At 41.8% G+C, this 23,170-nt stretch overlaps 1 protein-coding gene across 1 annotated transcript in view; it reads left to right on the top strand.

The window, feature by feature from the left end:
• LOC146864114 (complement component C9-like) overlaps window positions 1-23,170 on the top strand; it is a 160,385-nt gene that overhangs the window by 123,124 nt on the left and 14,091 nt on the right. Inside the window, exons 10-11 of the mRNA XM_085631146.1 lie at window positions 6,014-6,242; window positions 7,867-8,054. Coding sequence (XP_085487272.1) covers window positions 6,014-6,242; window positions 7,867-8,021 — 384 coding nt within the window. The 3' untranslated portion in view covers window positions 8,022-8,054. The remainder of the gene's footprint in view (window positions 1-6,013; window positions 6,243-7,866; window positions 8,055-23,170) is intronic.

Raw genomic sequence — 23,170 nt, 5'->3', positions numbered from 1 at the left:
ACTAAATCCAACGGGAAGAGCATTTTGGCCATTCAAGTCCTGAAGGAATTTTTGGTCTATGTCATTCCACAGACTCACAACTGGAGGAGGTACTACTTTTTATCTATTCCAAAGGTGAGGAATCTGCGGTTAGAAGTATCCATTTGAGAACAAGTTATTTACCATTGGTAGTCATTTTTCTAGTAGATACTTTATCTAACCACCGATTCTTCACCACTCCCCTGCCTCTAAAAAGGTCCCAAATCAAAAATCTGCACACAGGCATGAACAATTTGTTTTTGAGCTCTGAGGTTGTGAATGGCATCCAGAAAGAAACTGATGTCAGCGGGCTTGGGGAGTGCCTATATGCAGGTCCAGACATCTCTTCTGGAGCAGAGAGGGGTTAAAGTGGAGCTGCATAATGCCTCTACTAGCGCCAAGGGACTATGCTGAAAAATCTTTCGAATCCAGACTGGTACCTAGGGATAATCTAAAGGTGATGAATCTTTGGGAAGAACGTTTATCCACTAGAAAGAGCGTTACTGCCTGGCTTAAAGAGATCTCTAAATATGGTGGGCTGTGCCCTGCCAGGTCAGCGCAGCAGTAGGGGTGGGCGGAATTTGCGTAATCGCGTTACGCAAATCTCCGCGAAACGGTAAAAAATCTCCGCGAACACGCAGAAATTCCACGAACACGCGGAATTGCTTGCTCGCGATGCTTTTTTCCTGTTCACTATCGCTGTTTGCGTGCTCGGGGAGAAATATCTCGCGAACACGCATTTTTAGAACGCGAACAAGCAAAAAATTTCGCGAAGTTGCGGAAAGCAGAATTTTGGGCAATTTCGCGTTCTCCGCGGAACGCGAAATTACCCGAATTCCGCAAATTCCGCGAGCGGAACGGAATTTACCGCCCAGGCCTACGCAGCACATCACTCCGCTGACCAGGCAGAATAGACTACAGCCCGCCAAACTCTAAATGAGCCTCTTAGTTCAGAATTATGTAGTTTCTGTAATCCACATCTGACTATTTATCCCAGGGGTATCTAGCATATTGTTAGACCTGTCAGCCTTAGGGTGATCTTCCCCCTAACCTTTTGCCTTCACCCCTCCTATTTTTTCTCATTTCATTTTAGTTGGCCTTAGGACTAACCAGTGCTAAGGTGCTTGTGCTCTGTCCTTTAAACATGGTAGAATTGGCTCACACCCAATTGGCATATTTATTTTACTTGTAAGTCCCTAGTAAAGCGATACCACATGTAACCATGGCCTATAAATGTAATGCTACTAGAGGGCCTTCAGCACCTATTGTGCCACCCACTTTAGTAGCCCTTCAAATATGTCTCAGGTCTGCTATTGCAGCCTGTGTGTGCAGTTTTAAACTGCCATCTCAACCTGGCAAAACAAGCCTTTTGCCAGACCCAAATTGTCCTTTCTAATACATATAGGGGTGCAGTGCATTTGCAAAGTAGGACATGTACGTCTATGTTTTACATGTCCTGCTAGTGGAAAACTCTTACATTATTTTTCACTACTGCAAGGCCTGCCTCTCCAATAGGATAACATTGGAGTTACCTTTTTACATGTAATAAGCTGCAACTTCCTGTTGGGAAAAGATAACCAGTTCACATTGGTGTCTTTGGAATTGCAATGAAAAATCCTCTCTTATGGTGAAGCCGGATTATTGGTTACAATTTTATACAAGCATTTGCAATGTAATAGGTCTCGCATTTACGCGAGTTTGAGCTATTGACATTGCAAATAATAATGCCTTTTTTTTTTTTTCGAAAAAACATTAATAAAAGGCATTATTTACAATGCCAATAGCTGAAACTCCCGTATCTGCGAGACCTATTGCATTGCAAATGCTTGTTTTAAAATGTAACCTTGAGTGAATTTGTAACTTGTATATATGTAACTTTAACCACTAACATCTGTAGTAGACTTTTGTACTTACTACCATTCTTGTGTGAATCTAGGGTTTATCTGTTTGTATGTTTTATGTTATTCGTGTACTCTGAAGTCCTTAAGTAAAACTGATTCTATTCTAAAGCTCTCTGACACCTTCGGGTGAAGTTCGCACCATATAAAAACGCATATTAAATTTTTGACACACCATTATTTCTTTGATGGGAGTTGTCACCTATTAGTTAAGAGTCCAGAATCAGACACAGTCTCTGGGGTTAATTGTTGCAGAAAAATCTTGTCTATTACGCGGAGAATTGCTGAACCGTACAGTCGGACCCGTGACCTAAGGTAGCCCCTAGAAGACATGTAGTGTCAGCGAATGCGGTCTATTCACGTTACCTGCACTATCTTGTAGAGAGCGCTTAATACCACAGTATTCACGTTAGTATCGCAGTAAATGGAAGCTCTTAATACCAATGGTAAGAAACTGAGCGACTTCGCAATCGATTCAGAGATATCACCCACCTGGATAATTAGTACAATTAATAGAGAGCAGCATGTGCAGAGTATGACAATCATGGGCAGCACCACAATGCACTCTAAAAGTAATTCAGAAGTAGCATTCCAACAAGAAATATAACTGCATAGAACAGCAGGGAGCAATGTGAAGGGATACTAAGAGTTCACAAGTGGGACGGGATAAAGAATGAAGCATTTCCGAAATGGCACCAAAAGGCCACATAACGCAATTGACGCCTCTGATCCTGCAGGGGTCTCAGAGCAGCTCTGGGGCTACAGGAGGCTTGGGGGTGGCAGGTGGTGGCCTCATGTGAGCCCTGAGGCTACAAAAGGATGAAAGGTGTACAGAGGCTGCAGGGGAGGCCAGCAGAGGGGCTCGGGGGATAGCCGAGGCTTGAAGGAGTCAATGATGAGATGACTGAGGCTGATAAAGCGGTTTCAAAACAGCACTGATCCTGGGTGGGTCCGTGGAGCTCTAAGAGGGCGCGAAAGTGAAGAGGCTGCAGGGGTGCGGTTGGAGGAGCCTTGAAGCTGTATGGGGGTGGGACGCTGGTGCTGCCGGTTCATAGCGGTGTGAGAGGCATACCAATTCTGCTGCGGACTCGGAGCGCCAATTGAGCTCTTGCAGAGGAAGTACACGCCGGGGTGGGAGGGGTCAATATAGGCTGAAAAACAGACAGATACTGACCGGAGCTGGCGGCCGCAAAGTTCAACCTCAACTCTCTCCTGTATTTCTAAAGCAACTGATGGGAAACAGATAGTCATGGACACAGAGGGAGGAGTCTTCGTTGTAAGGGGGCCCGCAAGCGATGCGCCTAATGAGCCATGACGAGAGAGGAAAGCCAGATGATGCCTGTGCGCATAACCGCACGCTTTAGGCCACACAAAAATCATGTGGTGAGCTTTTTGATGCTCACTTACTAAAAGTCTTGCCAGAGCAGCGCATGCGCTGGCTTAGGCGAGAGACTATCTATCCATTTGCTTTCTCCCAAATATTCACTTTTTCACAATCGGGCAACTGGGCAAAAGGAAATAAAAGGAAATGGGCGGAGTCCAAGAAAAGCACCACTTCATGGTCCTGCCGAGGTATCCAAAGATATTGGAATACACACCTCACTCAGTTTATCGTGACATGCTTCATCATTGGTGCCTATCCACACTCTGGCAGGATGGTACCACCAGGGCAGTTTCAACTAAAAGAATGGGAGTTCTTAGATAATGTTTTTACTGGCTAAAGCAGGGATCCAGATAAAGTGGGAAAGTTAGAAATACCTCACTGTATACCCAAAATAGGGTACCGGGGTATAAATAAAAATATTTCTTAGGTATTGAGCTTTATCCTCTCAATTAACCCTAATTATCTATGCCAACATGTTTCGGCTCGCACCAAGAGCCCAATTGAGTCTGGGGCCTTATCAGGGCTAAAGTATGTATCACTGCCTAACTACACATGCATTCTATGCATATACGTGAGGCCTAAGGCTCTCACCTGAGTCAGTACTCTGTCAGTTGAGGATACCCTGTTTTCAGGTTGTTCAAGGGTTATGCATGTCTGACTGCCAGGGCACCTGTGTCATCGCTGCACAGTGACAGTCTGAGCAGAGATGACACATAGGTGCACCAGCGGTGCTCATACCTTGACCCAAATGTGACTATAGGATTGCACCAGGCGCCAGACACGCATGACCCTTGAACAACCTAAAAACAGGGTATCCTAAGTCGACAGAGTACTGACTCAGGTGAGAGCCTTCGGCCTCATGTATGTGCATGGAATGGTTTCATCCGCACTAGTGGCACCATCCTACCAGGGTGTAGATAGGCACCAATGATGAAGTGTGTCACGATAAAGAGAGTGAGGCAACTATTCCAATATCTTTGGATACTTCGGCAGGACCATGAAGTGGTGTTCAACTCCATCACGTTTTCCTTCCTTACGCCCAATTGCCCAGTTGTGAGAAAGAGATTTTCCAACCTCAGCCATTTAGTGCCTGTAGCCTGTCTCCGTGTCTCATGACTGGGTGTAGCTTTGTGTTATCCTCCTAGGCAGCTGCCCACAATAGAGAGCTGAGGTGTGCCTGGATGAGCCATCACTGGCAGGATGGGAGGGCAGAGCTAGGCACAGCTCTACTTACACTGGAATAGGCTGTTATTTGCCTCCACACCTGTAGTTAGTTTGGAGCCAGAGCAGGGGAGGCAGGAAACCTGTGCACTTCAAAGTGAAGTCTCTAGAAGCTTCTCTCACTCCCTGTTCAAAGAAGGCACCTGGTGTAAACATTGGTCTTCCGATACCAACTTTTCAGTACACTTCTGAATCCTGTGGGATCTGTCAGGAAGAAGAGCTGCTGTACTGCTGAAAGTACTGGCAGTCTGCCCTGAAGGACTGCCTTTTGCCTGTGTTAGAAGGGCTGGACCTGCATCTGTTGGATGGCCTCCTGACTAGAGTCTCAGGGGCGGAAGGTTCCAACAACCTTGAACCCAGCACCAGGACTCTGCTATCTATGAGTCCTACCCTGCCAAGTGGTGCCACCCCAGTCCTGGAACCATGGAAGTGGCCTTGCCATTGCATCCTCGACTTGAGACCTCCGGTTCTACGGATTGGATTGTTGGCCTTTTCGCCTTGTTTTTTTGATGAAGATTACACTATTTTGTTAATCCAGTGTGGAATCTCTTTTGTGGTGTTTCCACTCTTCTGCTGTTTGAAGTGTTGTACAAATACTTTGCACCTAGCCTCTGGCCTGACTGCTCTGTGCTAAGCTACCCAAGGGTTGAGGGGTTGAGCACAGGTTAATTTAGGAATTGCTTATGACTTCATCCTGGCAAGGATTGTGGTTTCTGTTTGAGTTTACCAACTGACCCCTTTCACCACCACTGACATATGTAGATGCCTTCCATTCAGGCAGCTTTATCGCTGGAGAAATTCTGTATCACAAATGTGAAAAAACTTGAACCCTGATCATATCACTTATTGTGAAGTATTTGTGAGTGTGTAGAATGTATGAGTATGTATCTGTGTGTGTTGTTGTGTATTGAGTATGTAAATGTGGGACCATATGTATATTTATGTATCATGTCATGTCTTTTTTGTATGAATTTTGATAAAATACTTTAAATAATAATAAAAATACATATATTTTCTTATATTTTTTTGATTTATTCGATTGGAGGAATTTGTCTCTACAGCGATTTTTAATAATATTAGTGACTCTGTGTATCAATTTCTAGACTTTTTTGGTTCTCTCCCCTGACCGACCTGCCTGCTATCCGCCATTAGGGGCCCCCTGTGTTGTATTGGTTTCACCCCACCTAGCCACCACTCAACCAAGAACCCAATTTCTTACTGATGCCAATACTGTTTGGCCATTATTTCACTCTTCTGAAATATGCCTTGAACCTTTGAAATTACCATCCTTGTATATATGAAAATATAGTACGGTTTCTGTAAGCATTCAACCTCCTTTTCCCGCTACCTTGTTAAAAAATGTATGCTGTCTGGATTCTTTAACACCTGGTATGCAGGTTACAAAGTCATATTAATAAAAGTTTGATTTCAATATGCATTATAGGAAGTATAATTTTATTAAAAGAATTTTATGGGAATTTTTGGGTTGCAGTCTGCTCCAATATACACCCTTGTTCCTGTGAAAATGAAAAATGCACATGAAAAGAAAAAGAACTTGGAAAGATCCGTTGCGGATTACCTTGATGAATACAGTGAATGCAGGTGTCAGCCGTGCCAGAATGGCGGGACGGTGATTCTAGTGGACGGGGAATGCTTATGTGAATGCTCACTGTATTTTGAAGGCATTGCCTGCCAGAGACGCAAATCAAGACTATTAGGCAGTAAGTGAATATTGACATGCATTTATTGTTATTGCATTGTGTCAAAACTATGTGCCACATGGAGAAAAAGTCTGAGTTTTGCAGTTATAGAAATACCCCATTAGTATTCGTTTTCGAAAGGTGCTATTGTTTTCTCGGGGTGACCCTTAACACCCAGTTTTTTAAAAATGTTGTGGTTATAAGTAGAGTAACTAGGTGCACCTCTTTTATATAACTCATGTGGTGCTACTCATACCAATGTACATTCAGCAACAGGTACTTGCAACACTCTCCAAGAGTTTTGTGAAGACAAAATACCTCTGTGCTGTGACAACCAGTCAGTGAGTGTGTCTATTTCATACTATGTGCAGAGTTGCTCACATGCAATCTTATAATGAGTTTCCCGGGAATATCATGATTTATGATCTATCAAAGTGGACACCACATTTTTGAGTCTGTCACGCATTATGTTAGCCAGGAATTTTACCGTCATTTGATTACCAGGGAGGGGGTGGAGGGGAGTAGTTTTCACAAGAGGAATCCTAGCTTGCTTTTGATATTAATATCTGAGAAGCCTACTTCATATTTCTGCATTTGCTTCCATATCTTCACACATTTTATAGAGATGTGAAGTTCCTTGTATCAATTCAAATGGGCTTTCCCAGGAGATTTTACCAGTGTTGATATCCTTGATGCTTGTATGTATTGCTCTTTCCAAGATGTCCTCCTCAAGCAGGGCTCAGTGCCTTGTTCTTAGTCTGAGTTGTTTCATTATTGTGATCACATGTATCATTTTGGCCACAGCAGGCATGCCACCTGTGGACTGCAGCATCAGGGAGTGGGCCTACAAAACATGACTTCAGGCTGTAGTATAGAACCAGCTGGCGACATGTAAAAATATCCCTTTTTGACAGTCAAAAGCCTCCCTTTTAAAATTTAATAAGTCCCCCCTATATAGGACTTATAGCCAACAAGATAGGTTCAATGGTACATAAAAGTGGGAGATAAAAAAACTTAATGTCACTATGTCCCAAAAGTGACAAGGTCTCGAAAGCTATTTTAAACGTATCAGTCCTGGCTGTCATATACAGAAAATCTTAGTACATATTAACATATTAGTATTGATCTCTTTGGTTTGGGTAGAAAATTAATGAAGGCACTATTTAATGCTTATTAAAAATACAATTAAATGGCAAAGTCGTATGTTTGAAAAGTATTAAGGACCAGTAACTGTTCGAAAGTTATCTTTTCCCTTTCTGAAGTTCCTAAAGGCTCATTTACAGTAGCTCTCAAGTAGCTGTCACTCAAGTGCTTGATGTTAATATGGTGTGAAATTCCTTCCAGGAGCTACACTGTAAACCACTTCGAGTGACAGGTCAACCTTAAATTATTGCATTGAGGATCAGGGGTGGCACTTTAAAAAGGCAAGGCAAGAAGTTAGTGGCAGCTCAACATTTAAATAAAAGTATTTCTACTTAGGAGAGAAGTAGCACTCGAAAGGGTAATGTGCTGAAAATATTTGCACAGTTGCTGATCTTAGTGAGCTGGAATAATTTGGAACAAGAGAGAGTACAAGTTGCAAATGTTTAAAGCTTAATTTTGCTTTTAAAAGTTCTGTTCTAATGAAATCTAATTTTGTGCTCAGATATTCCACCAGTTGATGGAAAATGGGGATGCTGGTCAGCCTGGTCCGAATGTGTCAACGAAAGAAAGACACGCCGTCGCCAATGTAACAATCCAGCACCAGGACCTGGGGGCAGTGTGTGCCTAGGAATGGATGTAGAAACTGAAGACTGTTAATATCCTACCTTTCACCACGTGGCAACCAATCTGGTAAGGTTGCTCATTAAATTGTAAAATTGAAATAAAACACTTATTATAACATTGTTATACGGTGTATGTTAAACCGAGTGGCTTCTGACTAGCTGAAATGCATTTAAGCCAAAGACACATAATTGATGGACGGAATGCAGAACAAATCAAAACATTCACCCCAGTCAAGAGATCTCGGTAAATCCATCATTCTTTTGCTCACCATGCCACCCCAGTTTAGACCTGGCCATATGCAAATCAGTCTTGACCCTGTGCCTCATGGGAACAGTCCAGCCCGAATTGCCAAGCCAGGTCCTCCATGGACCGGAAACAAGCATCCTAAACCGGTTTCGGGGTTTCACCCCTCTTCAGACAGGCTAGCTTGATTCCAGTGGCACAGTGAGCCCAGGACCCACGTCTGGGCATACCTGGCGCACTTAGGGCGAGAAAGCGAAAGACACACAATTGATGGACGGAATGCAGAACAAATCAAAACATTCACCCCCAGTCAAGAGATCTGGGTTAAATCCATCATTCTTTGCATTAAAGCCAGTCAGAATCCACTGTTCTAGATAGGATAAGTATGATATACATGTCTGATAATCTGTACTCACCCTTGGGTAGCTTGGCACCGAGCAGTCAGGGTTATCCTCAGGGCCCAAGTGTAAAGTATTGGTACAACACCACCGTTGCATCACATTGCGTGCGCCACAAAAATATTCCACACCGTATGTATGAAACACTGGTCTTTGTATTGCACACACATTGAAATCAAAACAATATACATATTGTATATACACTTTACAGGGATAGGCAATTCTCAAACTTGCCCAGAGAAATCAAAACAAGAAACATATTGTATATGTACTTTAGAGGTATTTATTTTATTCATTTATTGAATTTATAGAGCGCATGACTGCCCGAGGGCTTCCCAGCGCTAGGGATAGTGCTGCCAGTGAAGAGCTGAGCTGAGGCAGAGTTAGTGGGGAAATAGCCAAGTTTTCAGTTTCTTTCTAAAAGAAGATTCGTTTGGTGAGGCTCGGATTTCCAGTGGGAAGGCATTCCACAGCTTAGGTGTCAGGTGGGCGAAAGACCTACCGCCCCATCAATCTCTTTTAATTCTGGTTGTCTTAAGGAGCTGTTGGTGAGAGGATCTGACATATCTAGTTGTTGTGTACCCAAAAATCAGATTCCTCAGTTTTTCGGGCCCAGTGTTATTAATAGCTCTACGAGCTATACAAAGGGTTTTAAACTTGACTCTAGCTTCGATAGGCAACCAGTGCAGCTGTTTAAGTGCTTACCTTGCAGAGCTGCGGTTGGGAATTTTCAACAGGAGTCTGGCTACCGCATTCTGTACCACCTGAAGTCTCCTAATGATGTACTTAGGTGAGCCCAGATACAGCGAGTTGCCATAGTCCAGTCGTGAGATAAGGAGGGATTTTATCACCGTTTTCCTTAGGTGCTCATGGATCACATCAGTAATTTTCCTCAACATTTTAAGAAGGGCAAAACATGTCCCTGAGAGCTTTTTGGATTGGCAATCCATTGTCAGGGAATTCTCCAGCCATATTCCCAGGTTTTTTATGACTCGTTTGGGGATAGGAGGATCACCCATACATTTAGGCTAGTATATCAGGGGAGAGTGGATGCCCAAATTTCCAAGCAGTATGAACTCTGTTTTCCCACCATTTTCCCACTGTTCAGCTTCAGACAGCTGCTGGACATCCAGTCAACCACTCTCTCCAGACAGACAGGCAGCGTGGTATTGTTGGGTTCTGGGCCATTAGTAAAAGACACAACAAGCTGAGTGTCGTCAGCATATGCTACCACAGATATTCCATATTCCTGCACCACCTCCAGCTGTCCGACATAGACATTAAATAAAGTCGGACTGAGGGACGAGCCCTGCGGAACACCACTTGAGGCACTCTGAGACACAGTCCCCTTCCATCACCTGGAAGGTTCTGTTCTCCAGAAACGAGGCAAGCCACTCTAAGGCTTTTCCCTGAATGCCGACTTTTCCTAGTCTCCGTTTTAAGATGGCATGATCTATGGTGTCGAAGGTGGCACTGAGGTCCAGCAAGAGGATGGCGGCAGACCGACCCTTATCAAGTATTGATTTTAGCTCCTCAGTGACTGTCAGTAGTGCAGACTCAGTACTGTATGTGGCTCGAAAACCCATCTGATTTTGATGGAAGGTGCCATTAGACTTCAAGAAATTAGACAGGGAAAGGTTGACATGTTACTCCAAATGTTTGCCTGGGTATGGTAAAAGAGAGATGGGATGGAGATTATTCAAAATAGTAGGGTCCAGATTGGGTTTCTTTATAAGGGCTTAATGATAGCAGGCTTCCAAAATTTAGGGACTAGGGCCGAATCAAGGGAAAGTTTGTGAAGTTCGTCACTTATGGTAGAAGAATATCCAGAGCATCCGCTAGGAGCCAAGGGGGCACTAGGTCCAACGGAGAACCAGATTTGGTGGTCATGATTAGGTTCCCTATTTTTCGGGAACTGCTCGTATAGTTCAGTCACCTTGTTAGAGAAATAGGCTGCTATGTCATTGCATCTTTTCATAGATGTAGGAGGGGTATTGGTATTTTCATGTGGGTTGGTCAAGGTTTTTACTACTTTGAATAGCTCATTAGGAGAATTAGCAGCCCAAGCTTTTTTACCTTCATACATTTTGGATTGGGCCGTCTTCGTTTCATTATGGTATGATCTGATTAGCAACTTGTAATCAGATTTAAGGGAAGGTCATAATTTTTCAAATTTTTTGCATTGTTTTTTCAGGGCAAAGAGCTTTTCATTATACCATGGGGAAATGTTGGAGTGAGGTTTCCAGTGAAACTTTTTTTTGGGAGCACAGATGTTGGCAGATTGGGTAATCCAGTGTTCCCATTTCTGATATTTCTCATCTATATTTCCCGAAAGGGTAGGGGAATTTTCCTTAAGGGTAGTCTGCCAAATTTTAGGGTCCACTTTTGACCAGCACCTCGTAGTGATGTTTCATACTGGGGGTTTTTCCGCCTGCAATGGCTGAGGCAGACTGAAGGTGATTAAAAAGTGGTGTGACCAGGGTACTGGTGTAGGTTGAGAAACTATAAGCTGCGGTTCGTTAGAAAAGATGAGATCCAGAATATGACCTTTCTCGTGCGTAGAAGAAGTTACGAGTTGGGTTAATTGTAATGCTTCCATGTCATCTTGCAACTGTCTGATGTGATGGGAGCCATGATTATCAACATGAAGGTTAAAGTCCCCGAGAATTGTCAATCAGGCCTTTTCCATTATGAGGCTGGATATATAGTCGGGTAGTGGCTCTAAAAATCTGCTGCTAGTGCCTGGGAGCCTGTAAATAAGTACTCCTGAGAATGTGTTGGTAGGAGATAAGGCAATACAATACTGGGCAATTTCTCACATTCAGGAAGTGCAAAATTGGATATGGTGCATTTGAATTAATCTTTTTTTTACGTTTGAAAAAGTTTTATTGAAAAGAAAGGAGGTGTTGTTATACAAAATAAGATACTTATTTCATGTCATTGCATTACAAATGTCACAATAACATTTTAACATGAATTGGAGTGATTGATAAGAAATATGTAAGACGAACAATATGAAGAATGTAAATTACACAATGAGGAATTAAACATGAGGAACATTTAGGGGCTCAAGGTGGTTTAGAAACTTCTTGTTGTATTGGTTTTAATTGAGAAGCTTTTTTGGCACTGGCATCAAAATACAGTGTAACAGGTAACCATAATTCTAATCATATTGTTGTCATTTGTGCAGGATAAACAAAGGATGTATCTAATCTGTGATTATGGCAAACAGCATACCACCATGCTTTGTAGCAAATGTTTGCGAAGTCCTTCCAGTTTATAGTAATTTGCTGAAAAGCAACCGCTAGTAACAGATCAATAATTTTGACATTAGGAGTAACCTTTTCCCAAATAGGTGAGAGACTTCCTAAGAATATATGGACGAAGGAGAGAGGAAATTTAGTACAAAAAATTAAATTAATTTGGGACCATACTTGTTTCCAAATCTTAGATACATATGAACAAGAAAAAAGCATATGAAATAAATCAGCATGTGGGGATGAGCAAGTCCAGCAAACATCTAATACAGTCGAATACCTTTTGCTTAAGGTATTTGGGGTCAGTAGGAGTCTATTATATATGAAAAACAATGTTTGCGTTCTTCGCTTCCTTAGTCTTGGACTTATGTCTGATAGTGTCTTGACCTTGTAGGTAACTGTAATGGTAGAAGCTTTGGGTCTAGTATGAAACAGATTATGGAGATCATGAGAAGCATCAGATGTATTTGTGTTAACCTGTGCAGTACTAATGTGAGTATAGACATCTAACACCACTCTTTTAAGGAGGTTATATTTATGAATAAAAGAGGCAGGCAAATGAAATGATTGACTTGGTGCAGAAAATGGTATGAATTCTAGTTGGGAAGAAAGTTACAAATTAGACCCATTTGCCTCCATGACTTCCAATAGAAATGTTTATTACGAATAAGCAAATTCTTGTTATACCAAATTGAGTGTAGAAAGGAGTGTGTATTGCCCTGTGCTAAACAGTTAGTTTCTAAAAGTTTGGAAGTAAATTTAATGATGGGTGTAGAAAGTGATTGTGGTTTGTGTGAAAAGGAAAGATATTTGTGGAAAGAGAATGGAGAAATGTATGAATGTTCAATGGAGATCCATAAGGGAGACTCTTCTATGGAGTCGAGGAGCCAAAATGAAGCTTGACGGAGTAGGAATGCTCGTTGATATGATGGAAAGTTAGGAAAGTTAACACCTCCTTCATTTTTAGGGCGAAACAATTTGGATAGGGAAATTCGGGGTTTCTTATTATTCCATAAAAAGGAAGTGAAAACAGAATTAATCTTTTTGAAGAATTTAGCAGGAATAGGGACTGGAATATTGGAGATGGTATATAATACTATAGGGGAAAGCATCATCTTTATCGTGTCTAAACGGCCCCACCATGATAAATAAAGAGGATGCCATTTGGTTGTTAATTCTGAAATTCCTTGGATGCAGTTGTTCAAACAAGCAGTGACAGTGTCTGAAATTGAGTAAGTGAAGTGTAAACCTAAATATATAATATGATTTGGGCTCCATTTAAAATTGGGTTGGGTAAAGTCGGATTTAAAAGTATATTTGGATATGGGCAATATCTCACATTTATCGTTATATAGTTTATATCCAGAAATAAGGGAGAACGCCTGCACTTCTTCTAAAAAGGTCGGAATTGAGTCATCTGGTCTTGATATGAATAGAAAAATGTCATCAGCATAAGCTGCAAGTTTAACATGTGAAGTTATTGTATGGTAGCCGTGTATATTTGGATTTTGCCATAATTTTGAAAGAAAGGGATCTAAGGCTAAATTAAAAAGGAAAGGTGATAAAGGACACCACTGACGACACCTCTGCCCAAATCAAAGAATGTGGAAATTAATCCATTGGCGCAAACAACAGCATGGGGGTTAGAGTATAAAAGAGATATTAAAGAAATAAATTTAGGGCCAAATCCAAACCATTTCAGTGTATAGAATAGGTAAGGCCATTCCACCCTATCAAACGCCTTTTCAGCATCTAGTCCTATAGCTGCCAAGGGTTGTTTTAAATGGGAAAATTTTGATAGAACGTTGAAAAATAATCGTGTGTTGTCTGTTATAAGTCGCCCCTTAACAAAACCAAATTGTTCTTTGTCTAATAAATCTGGTAGATAGGAATCTAATCGAAGGGCGAGCGCTTTGGAGAAGATTTTATAATCAATGTTAACAAGGGAGTTGGACCTATAATTTTTACAAATGTTTGGGTCCTTACCATCTTTGGGAATGAGGCATGTGTGTGCTTCTGTAAATGAACCTATAGAACCGTCCTTGAAGCAAAAAGAAGGTAATAGGGAATGTAATTTAGATAATAAAAGTTTGGAGAAATGAAGAAAAAACTCAACAGTAAAACCATCGGGCCTGGTGCCTTGTCTTTTTTACGATGTTGTAGAGCAACTAGGAGTTCTTGCTGTGTGAGGTCTGACTCCAAGGAAGACAAATTAGGAAGGCCTTTTTGAGGTGTTTTGATGTTGGAAAAAAATTGTGATAAGGTAGATTCAGAAGCTTGTGTTTCAGAAGTATATAGCGATTTGTAGAAGATAGAAAACTCATTTAATATCTTGTCATCTTTGAATTTTAGAGTAGCTTGGTTATCAAAGATAGATTCAATATTTAGTTTGTTATGCTTTATTTTTAAGTAGTTGGCAAGGATTTTCCCAGCTTTGTTTTTCCCACCGTAGAATTTCGCACTAGATTTTAGCAAGTAAATTGAGGCGTTATCAGTCGAATTTTTGTTGAATTGGAGTTTAGTATCTATGAGAGCTGTAAGACATTCTTTAGAGTTTGAGGTATAATATAAATGTTCCAATCTTTTAATGTCTTGGAGAAGATTGTTAGCTTGTGAGTGTGCAATTTTGCGCTTTTTGGCTACAAATCCAATAACGAAATCTCTTACCGATGCCTTGAAAGCATCCCACACTGTTGAGAAGGGCAAGGACTCATTTTGTTTAATCATAAAAAAATCATTGAAAAAACTGGTAAAGGAAGAGGTAAATATTGGAACAGAAAGAAGGGTGTTATTAAAACGCCATCTTCTAGGAGTGTTAATCTTGGGTATAATGTCAAGATTGATTGAGACAGGGGCGTCATCAGACAACAAAATAGGGCCAATTTCTGCTTTTATAAGGGCTTGGGAGATGTTATGGGAAACGAAAAAATGGTCTATACGTGATTGGGTATGGTGAGTTGGAGAGTAAAAAGTGTATTCTCTAGCCATAGGATTGCACAGTCTCCAAGCGTCTAAAAGTTTATGTTGGGTGATAGTATGGACAAAGGAATTGTGGGGTTTATTAGGAATAAAAGGGACCTTGGAATTTCTGTCTATGAAGGGATCCAAAATCTGGTTGCAATCACCTGCTAATATAAAGTTATCTTCAATACAAAGAGTAATTTGTTTAGCGAATGTGGGCCAAAAAGAAGAATCACCACCAGTGGGAGCATAAACATTGAGCAAAGAAACTGAAACATCTTTCAATGATAGTCTAACATTTAGCCAACGGCTGTCTGTATCCGATTCTTGTGAAATGAATTTAGCTGGAAGTGATTTGTGACATAGTATCATTACACCATTACGTTTATCATCACCCTGAGTAAAGTATACTTCCCCCACCCAGCCCCTTTTCATTTTTAAAGACTCAACATCTGTAAGATGGGTTTCCTATAGAAATACAATATCAGCATTCAACTTAGCAAGATAAGTTAAAACTCTTTGTCTTTTGATAGGAGAATTTAAACCCCTAACGTTCCAAGAAATTAATTTCAATGGCATAAGATGTCAAAAATAGTAAGGAAAAAAAAACAACTAATATTTAACCATAATCCAATTCATTTAAATGGCAACAAAACATTTAGATATGAAACAATATCAAGGAAGCGAACAGGCTCAATAAGACATGAAGGAAAAGAAAGGAAGTGCGCAATTGAGGCCTGAAAAAAGGACGATGTCGAAAGATATTTAGAAGAATTAACAAGAGGAGCATAATGTGAATGAAGAAAAGAGTAAAGAGGATTGTATATGCAATGACAGCATAAATTACAAAGAAAGATGGAAGAGGAAAGGTGAAAATAATAGAGACACCAAAAGAACAGAAAGTGAGAAAGTGTATGAAGAAACAGAGAAAAAGGGGAAATAATACAGAAAACGTACCTACATAAACAAAACGAAGATGTGGGGAGGGATGGAACCACATGGAGTAGACAAGACGTTCAAGAAAGGCTGAACCGAACCGGGGAGGACTGCACCATAACGTCGTAATAACTGTAATGGCGAAGAACAACATAATTAACAGTAGGAAGTGAGTTAAACAAAAAACAGGAAAGAATTCAAATAGCTCATGGTAACAAATACTTATATAAAAAGCAATACATTCTAGAGCTGTGGAAAGAAGAATTGACCATTTAGTATATAAGAATAACATCATGTAACCTGCAATGGAAATAGCATGGACATCTCAAAACAAGAAGTTAGAGAAGTCAGGTAACAGTTGCAAGAGAAGATCCCGAAGAATCCATGAGGTCAGTTTTATGTGCATTGAAGAAGCTCTGTAGTCGTATGGGGTCTTCGTAGGTTGTTGTTCTGTTATTGTACGTGACTTTAAATAGACACGGGTGGAACAGGCCGTATCTGGCTCCCATTGAGCGTAAATCCGATCTCTTATTCAAGAAAGCTTTACGTCTGGCTGCAGTAACTTTAGCATAGTCCGGTGCGAAAAACAAAGTTGAACCTGACCAGGAAATCTTTTGTGTAACTTTGACCGCTGCCAGTGAAGTGGTGGAAGAAGGTCGTCCCAATCTATGTGCACGTTGTATGTTAAGTTTCGTACCCTCAGGCATGTGCAGAAGTTTTGGAAAGAAAGGACTTAAAGAAAGCAGGAGGACCCAGACCCTCTGTCCCTTCCACCAGGCCATAAATACGTAGATTGTTTCTTCTGTTTTGAGGTCCTCAACCTGCTTTTGAAGTATCTGTACATGCGATTGGAGAAGATGGACATTCCCAGTGGTATCTTTGTAGAAAGAGACACTTTGTTCAACTACTGAGGGTCGTGTATCCAGTTGAGGCGAACTGTCTGAGAGGAGCTGCAATTTAGAATTAGTCTCTTCAACGAAGGGTCTAAGGGCTCTTATTTCTTGTAGTAGCAATTCCATTGAAACAGGTGAGGCTGGTTTAGGTGGAGAAGGTGGATCCTTTTTTAGGCGTTTCACATTGGATTTTACAGATCCATGGTATTGCTTATGGCAGTGGTTCCCAAACTTTTTTGACCCATGGCTCCCTTGACCTAATTGGCAGTTGGCCGTGGCTCCCCAACATTTTTTTACGGGTGGGCGGGTGGGGGGGGGATGTAAGCCCGACCTCGGGAGTACTTCCTGTTGTCTTCCTTAAATTAATTGGGATGCAATGAAGGTAGTATAATCATATTTGTAACAAAATACGAAGATAACAGCTGTTTAATAAAACTTTGTTAAGTGTGAAACGATACAAGATTAATAGCCAAATATGTTTCCATGCAACTTTTATTAACCACACAACAATAGTTCGCAAATTTCTATATAATAAAACAGAGTCCGAAATTTACCTTACAAATTGTTGAAATGCTGAGGTATCTCAGCGTTGAAGGGGTCTCTCACCCATTTTATTGGCTCCACTTCATCCTCTGGAAAATATTTATCAAGGTAAAAACGCAGTTGAGACAAATACAGAACAAAAACTGTCCTCAGTTCCTCCTTTAACGCCATCTCATTCTCCTGCAGGAACTGGTCCAATGAAGGAAAACATTTATAGTCACCTTTGCTTAGACTGCTTTTCCAAAGGATCACTTTCTTCTTAACCCCTTGCATGCCCGCCCCTTTCCCCGCCCAGTGCCGCGCTTTTTATTAGCGGGCGGAGTTCATGACGAGCTGGACTCGTCATGGGCACAGCGCCACCGCAGCCCATGACGAGTCCAGCTCGTCATGGGCACTGAAGGGGTTAAAGCCTGAAACTTTGTCTGACAGTTGCAAGATGTTAGTATTATTGCCTTGCAAGGACTTGTTCAGTGCATTCAGTTTTTCAAATAGATCAGAAAGAAAAGCCATTTGTATTAGAAAGTCTGCATCAATAAACTTGTCAGCAAAACAATGTTCATCACCATGTAGATATGAGTAGATTTCATTCCTCAGTTCATACACCCTAAGCAGGGAGTTACCTAGAGACAGCCACCGAGAACTGCTATAGAACAAGAGACATGAGTGTTCCGCACCCATGTCCTCACACAGTTTAGCAAAAAATCTTGCTTTCAATGGTCTTGTTTTAATATAATTTACCACTTTGATGACAATTTTCAGAATACCATGCAGTTCTTCACTGAGGTTTCCTGCTGCCAGTGCTTCTCTGTGAATTATGCAGTGTGTCCAAACAGCATTAGGAGCTTTAGATCATATGCGAGCTTGAAGTCCTTGGTAGCATCCTGCCATTGAACGGCCCCCATCTGTACAAACTCCAACACATCTCTCCCAGTCAATTTGATTCAGTTGCATGAAATCATCCACAACCGCATACAAGTCTTGACCTGTGGTCCCACCTTTGATACAGAACAACAAATCCTCAACAATTTGTTTTTCGTATAGAAACCTGACATAGCAAATAAGATGGGTGTCTTTGTGGTTGTCTGTTGCCTCATCCAACTGGAGTACAAAGTCTTTGCCTCTTAGATTACAGATGAGCTGATCGTTAATATCTTCAGCCATATCATTTATCCTCCGGCTGATAGTATTATTAGAAAGAGGCACTTTCAGCAGCTGTTTACCCGCATCTTCGCCGATCATGATTGTTACCATCTCAACAGCAGCAGGCAAAATCAGCTCTTCTGCAATTGTGTGGGGTTTTTTACTCTGTGCTACTAGATAGGCCACTTTATATGAAGACAGGAGGGCGTTACTATTAGTTTTGGTTTGTTTTGAGAAAGTGGACTTTTGTAGTTTGGCTTCTGCAAGTTTTCTTACAAAAAAATCCCTTGGCTTTCTGACCACATTTGGGTGAAGACTTTCAAGATGTCGCTTAAGTTTACTTGGAAGCATGGATTCCTGAGCCAAGACTTTTAAACAGATTGCACATTGAGGACGTTCCTCGTTATTAACCTGAACACACGTGAAACCATAATCCAAATACCTGTCATCGTACTTTCTGTACTTGGCCTTTCGTTTCCCGTCCTCTTTTTTGTCAGAAGAACCTGCAGAAGAACCTGCAACTTCACTTTGCTCAGATGAACTTGGCATTAGAAATCTCTTCATTGTCAATCAGAAAGATGGGAATCAGTTCCTCTCGTCTTTCTATCTGTAAAGTCCCTGGTTGTCGATTCTTTTCCTTTGCTGAAGTATTTCCAGGTTTCTTCCCGGTCTCCTCCACAGTCTCCACGGAATAATAAGCCTGAAGTACAAAACATCCAGGTAAAGACAAGTATAAGTAGAACTAAAGTTATTCTCTGCCTAATGATGGATCTATTATTTCTGTTAGTTTGCAATAGTAGCCCATGATGATGGTGACCATTTGGACTTATTATTCTTATTGGTACCCCGCACAGACAGAAAGAGCATTCAGTTTTCTATTGAAGTCTAAGGTCAAATACAATGGCAAATTGTAAGTTTGCTGCAATTTAGCCCAGCGGTTGGAACCGACAATAGTAAACATGAGCAGCTCTGACTTAGAACCATTTTGCAGGCGCAAAAATGTATGCAAAACAACAATTGATGGACAGAATGCAGAACAATGTCATACAATACATACATTCACCCCAGTACAGAGATCTGGGCCTAAATCCATCATTTTTTGCTCACCATGCCGTTCCAGTTCGAACCCAGCCATATGCAAATCAGTCTTGACCCTGTGCCTCATGGGAACAGTCCAGCCCGAACTGCCAAGCCAGGCTCAAAAATGTATACATTAATACGTGGGTATAAATAAAACAGCGCTGGATTCCTGGGTGGTCCGGCTTTAGAACTGGTGGTGCCCAGTGCGACAATGTTTTTGGGTGCCCCCCCCTCCCAATGACCATTAATTACAAGGCTGCACTTTAAAAATGGACAAAAACTACCATTATCAGTTGTGATATCAATTTCCAGGTTCTGTGGGTGACCTCCCACTTGGCTGGTCGTAAGCACAATTATTCTTACCTTCGGTCTGCTCCAACCTGCTTCTACACGACAGATACTGCAGGTCAGCAGCAGTGTAAGCCTTTCCTCAAAAAAATAACTAATACAGGAGAAGTAGCAGAATTCCAGCTTCTCTGCTAGCCTACCCCGGCCCAGCCACTGATTCCCATGTTAAAGTTTAACGAACATTGAATCCAAGGCAATCTAATTTTAACTGATAAATGTTGACTTCAATCCACATGTTGCAGTGCCTATTTCAAAGTGACCAGAAGACAGCACTGTTAACTCAAAAAACATTATTTTCAGCCTGATCTGTCATTTCATGGGAAAAAACGGGTGAACGGAAGTTTCGAGTCAGTGTGTGCATTGCAAAATGGCACCCACATCAAAAGCACAAGCATTACAAGACCACACTACACTTGTTCGAAATGCTTCCAGCGCTCTGAAAATCTACCACGTGACTAAGCTTTGGAAAGTAGACTTGTGCAATCTTTTAAAGCAGTGTGGCATAATTAAACTGGCGTGATTTGTATCAGGCAGGAGAATCCTACTTATTGTGGGAAATCGAGAGGGGTGTTTCCCTGAGAAAACTTTAAAAAGGAAAATATGTCGAATGGTGCACTTCACAGTACAATTTTCACTTTGACAACGAAGCAAAATGATACAATTCACAGTACAGTTTGCTAATAGAAATCATTAAAAAGGCCGTAGGAACTTCAGTCAGTTCAGAAAATCTAGACCATGCACTTTAAAATGGCCTGTCTATTAATTAAAACAAAAATAAAAATCAATATAGCATCCTGCTTCACTTCTACATTCCTCTTTCTTTGACTGTTCCATCCTAATGTGTGCACGAGTTTCCCAGTCACAGAACAGAGGGTCGTTTGGAGAAAAAAAAGCTGAAAAATTAAAACACTATATATGGCATGCTGTTGCCAACATTAATAAAATGAAGTCCTACGATGTAACGAGCTCCGTGGAGCCCGCCTTTTTACAGTAAAATTATTAATCAAATGCCATGCCGATCTTCGGCCCAACCCGACGTTTTACACCCGTATCACCAGCATTATTTTTACTGTAAATTTTACAGTAAAAATAATGCTGGTGATACGGGTGTAAAACGTCGGGTTGGCCCGAAGATCGGCATGGCATTTGATTAATAATTTTACTGTAAAAAGGCAGGCTCCACGGAGCGAGTTAAAGAACTCAAAGTCAAACATAAAGCGGACCACACAGGAATCCCTCCCATGCCAGTTTCAACACCAACGGCCCAAGTACTAACCTTAAATGTGAAGGAGAGGGTCCCACGCGGCACGGCAGACAGCAATAACGTGCCTGAAACAGTCAGAGCTGCGTGCGTATAAAATGGAGACTGAGACTACGCCTGTGAAAGCACGTATGTCCGACGCGTATACGTACGCACGTATCGCGCCAGTACTCTCTTGGGCCAAACCATGTTGCCAGATTATGCAGGGGGTACGTAATTTGCACTACAGCTGAAACAAGCTTCACTTTCCCACATTGTGAGCGCAGCGCCCCTGGCACCTCATAACGGCGCACCGGGGTGCCGCGGCGCACAGTTTGGGAACCACCAGCTTATGGTCTCTGGAAGGATTAACCATGAATCTTCTAGCTTAGAGAGTTCGGTGAATAACTTTGTATTTTTAATAACCGCGCGTTTAGGCTTAGACGCTGTATGAAGTGACCCCTTTAATCTTCCCATCAACTTAGATCCCGGGTGGAAAGAGAAATCTTGAAAGAAAGTTTAAGCAACTCAGAAAAGGTAAGTAGGAGACCGCAGCGCAGATTGAGATCTGAAGAGAATTAAATAAAACTTTGACTGTTCTTATATGACCTTGAGTAGTAATATGTTAGGATAATGACGAATAGTCACTAGAAGAGCCAACTTTATGTGGTACATGACATGCCAAACAGTGCAGGTTTAAAACAGGCTATTTGCTTGAAATGCTCCTTTCAGTTAGTCGTAGTCACATTCCACATAGTAATGAAGTGAAACTGGGCTAGAGGACCACCAAGCAGATAAAAAAAGGAGGAACCATAATCCTTAGTCAGTAAGCCTAACTTGACTCCGCTAAAGAAGGAACATTTATCACCACCGGAACAATCTGCAAAGATCCGATCGTTCTGTAATACAAAATGGCAGCCGCGTTTTCCCCGCGACTAGTGAGGAGGCTTACTTGCAGATTTATGCGTTTTGGCAGAGATTAGAGGTACTGTTTTGTTTTGCAGAGTTTTATATAGCTCGAACTTGACTCGAATCCAATCTGGTATCAGAGCGCTTTACATAGCACCAGTTACGTTACATGAGGACACACATACATTTTTTGTTAGGCACAGGGAGATTAAGTGATTTGCCCAGAATCACAGGTTGTTCAGCGTCATTACGAGCGCCCTAGCCATTAGGCCAAATTCTCTCCCCAAGCGGTTCCGGTGAAGGCTTCCTGCATTCCGTATGACTTCCCTCAAATGCATCCGTGTGTGTGTTTGCTGGAGACCGAAGAAAGGCGCATTACCTTCGCGCCGGACCGAGGAGCCTCAGAGGGATGCCGCCATACCTGCCAGGTGCCAAGCCACGCCCCTTGAATTAATCTTTTAATAAGATAGCAATGCCACCCCCTATTCTATCCAGGCGATCTAGCCTGTGTAGCTGATAGCCAAGGGAAAGGGCGAGATGAATATCTGGGCCTGAGCTAGTATTAAGCCAAGTTTAAGTACCAAAAAGAATATCTAGAGGTTCTTCTTCTAGCAAGATTCTAATGTCTGATAGATGTTTTAGAATAGAGTGAGCATTTATCAGACCCATTTGCCAAAATGTCCTCTTTAAAGATATTTGTCTGAGCATGACTTGTCGGTTGATAATTGTCCTATAACCGAAAGTTTGACTGGGCGCCATGGGAGAGGATATGTTATCAATTCCTATTTGAATCGCGGAGGCATGATGTGGCTGTAGTCTGAAATCCAGTAACTGCTCACTAGAGTACCTATATTTACCTGCCTTGCGTGGGCCAGGATTTCTGGCCCCTGGTCCCCGTCGGGCGAGGATGGGCGCAGACGGGCTTGCCTTTGGTGCGCCTTCGGTATATGCAATTGTTGAACTTTCCTATTAGCAGCACAACAAAGTAGCTTGTGACCTGGGTCCAGGGAGAGGGAACCAGCGAACTCGGAGGGAGGCCGCAATGTCAGGCGCTGTCGTCCTTCAGATCTTTAGGTTGAAGACAGTCTCAGCTCCCAGCTCAGGTTCCCCAACACCCCTAGGACACCACACGCTCCAGAGTGCAAGTTAGCCAGGTTCCCTGGTTGCAGACACAGGTCCCTCAGCCTCTGCAAGCTTTTCACGCACTCCTCGAACTGAAATGCCCACTTTCCCA

This window comes from Triturus cristatus, chromosome 2_1, assembly GCF_964204655.1.
Source record: "Triturus cristatus chromosome 2_1, aTriCri1.1, whole genome shotgun sequence".
Lineage (NCBI taxonomy): Eukaryota > Metazoa > Chordata > Amphibia > Caudata > Salamandridae > Triturus > Triturus cristatus.
The sequence above is the reverse complement of the archived record's forward strand: the minus strand, read 5'-3'. Positions and strand labels throughout refer to the sequence as shown.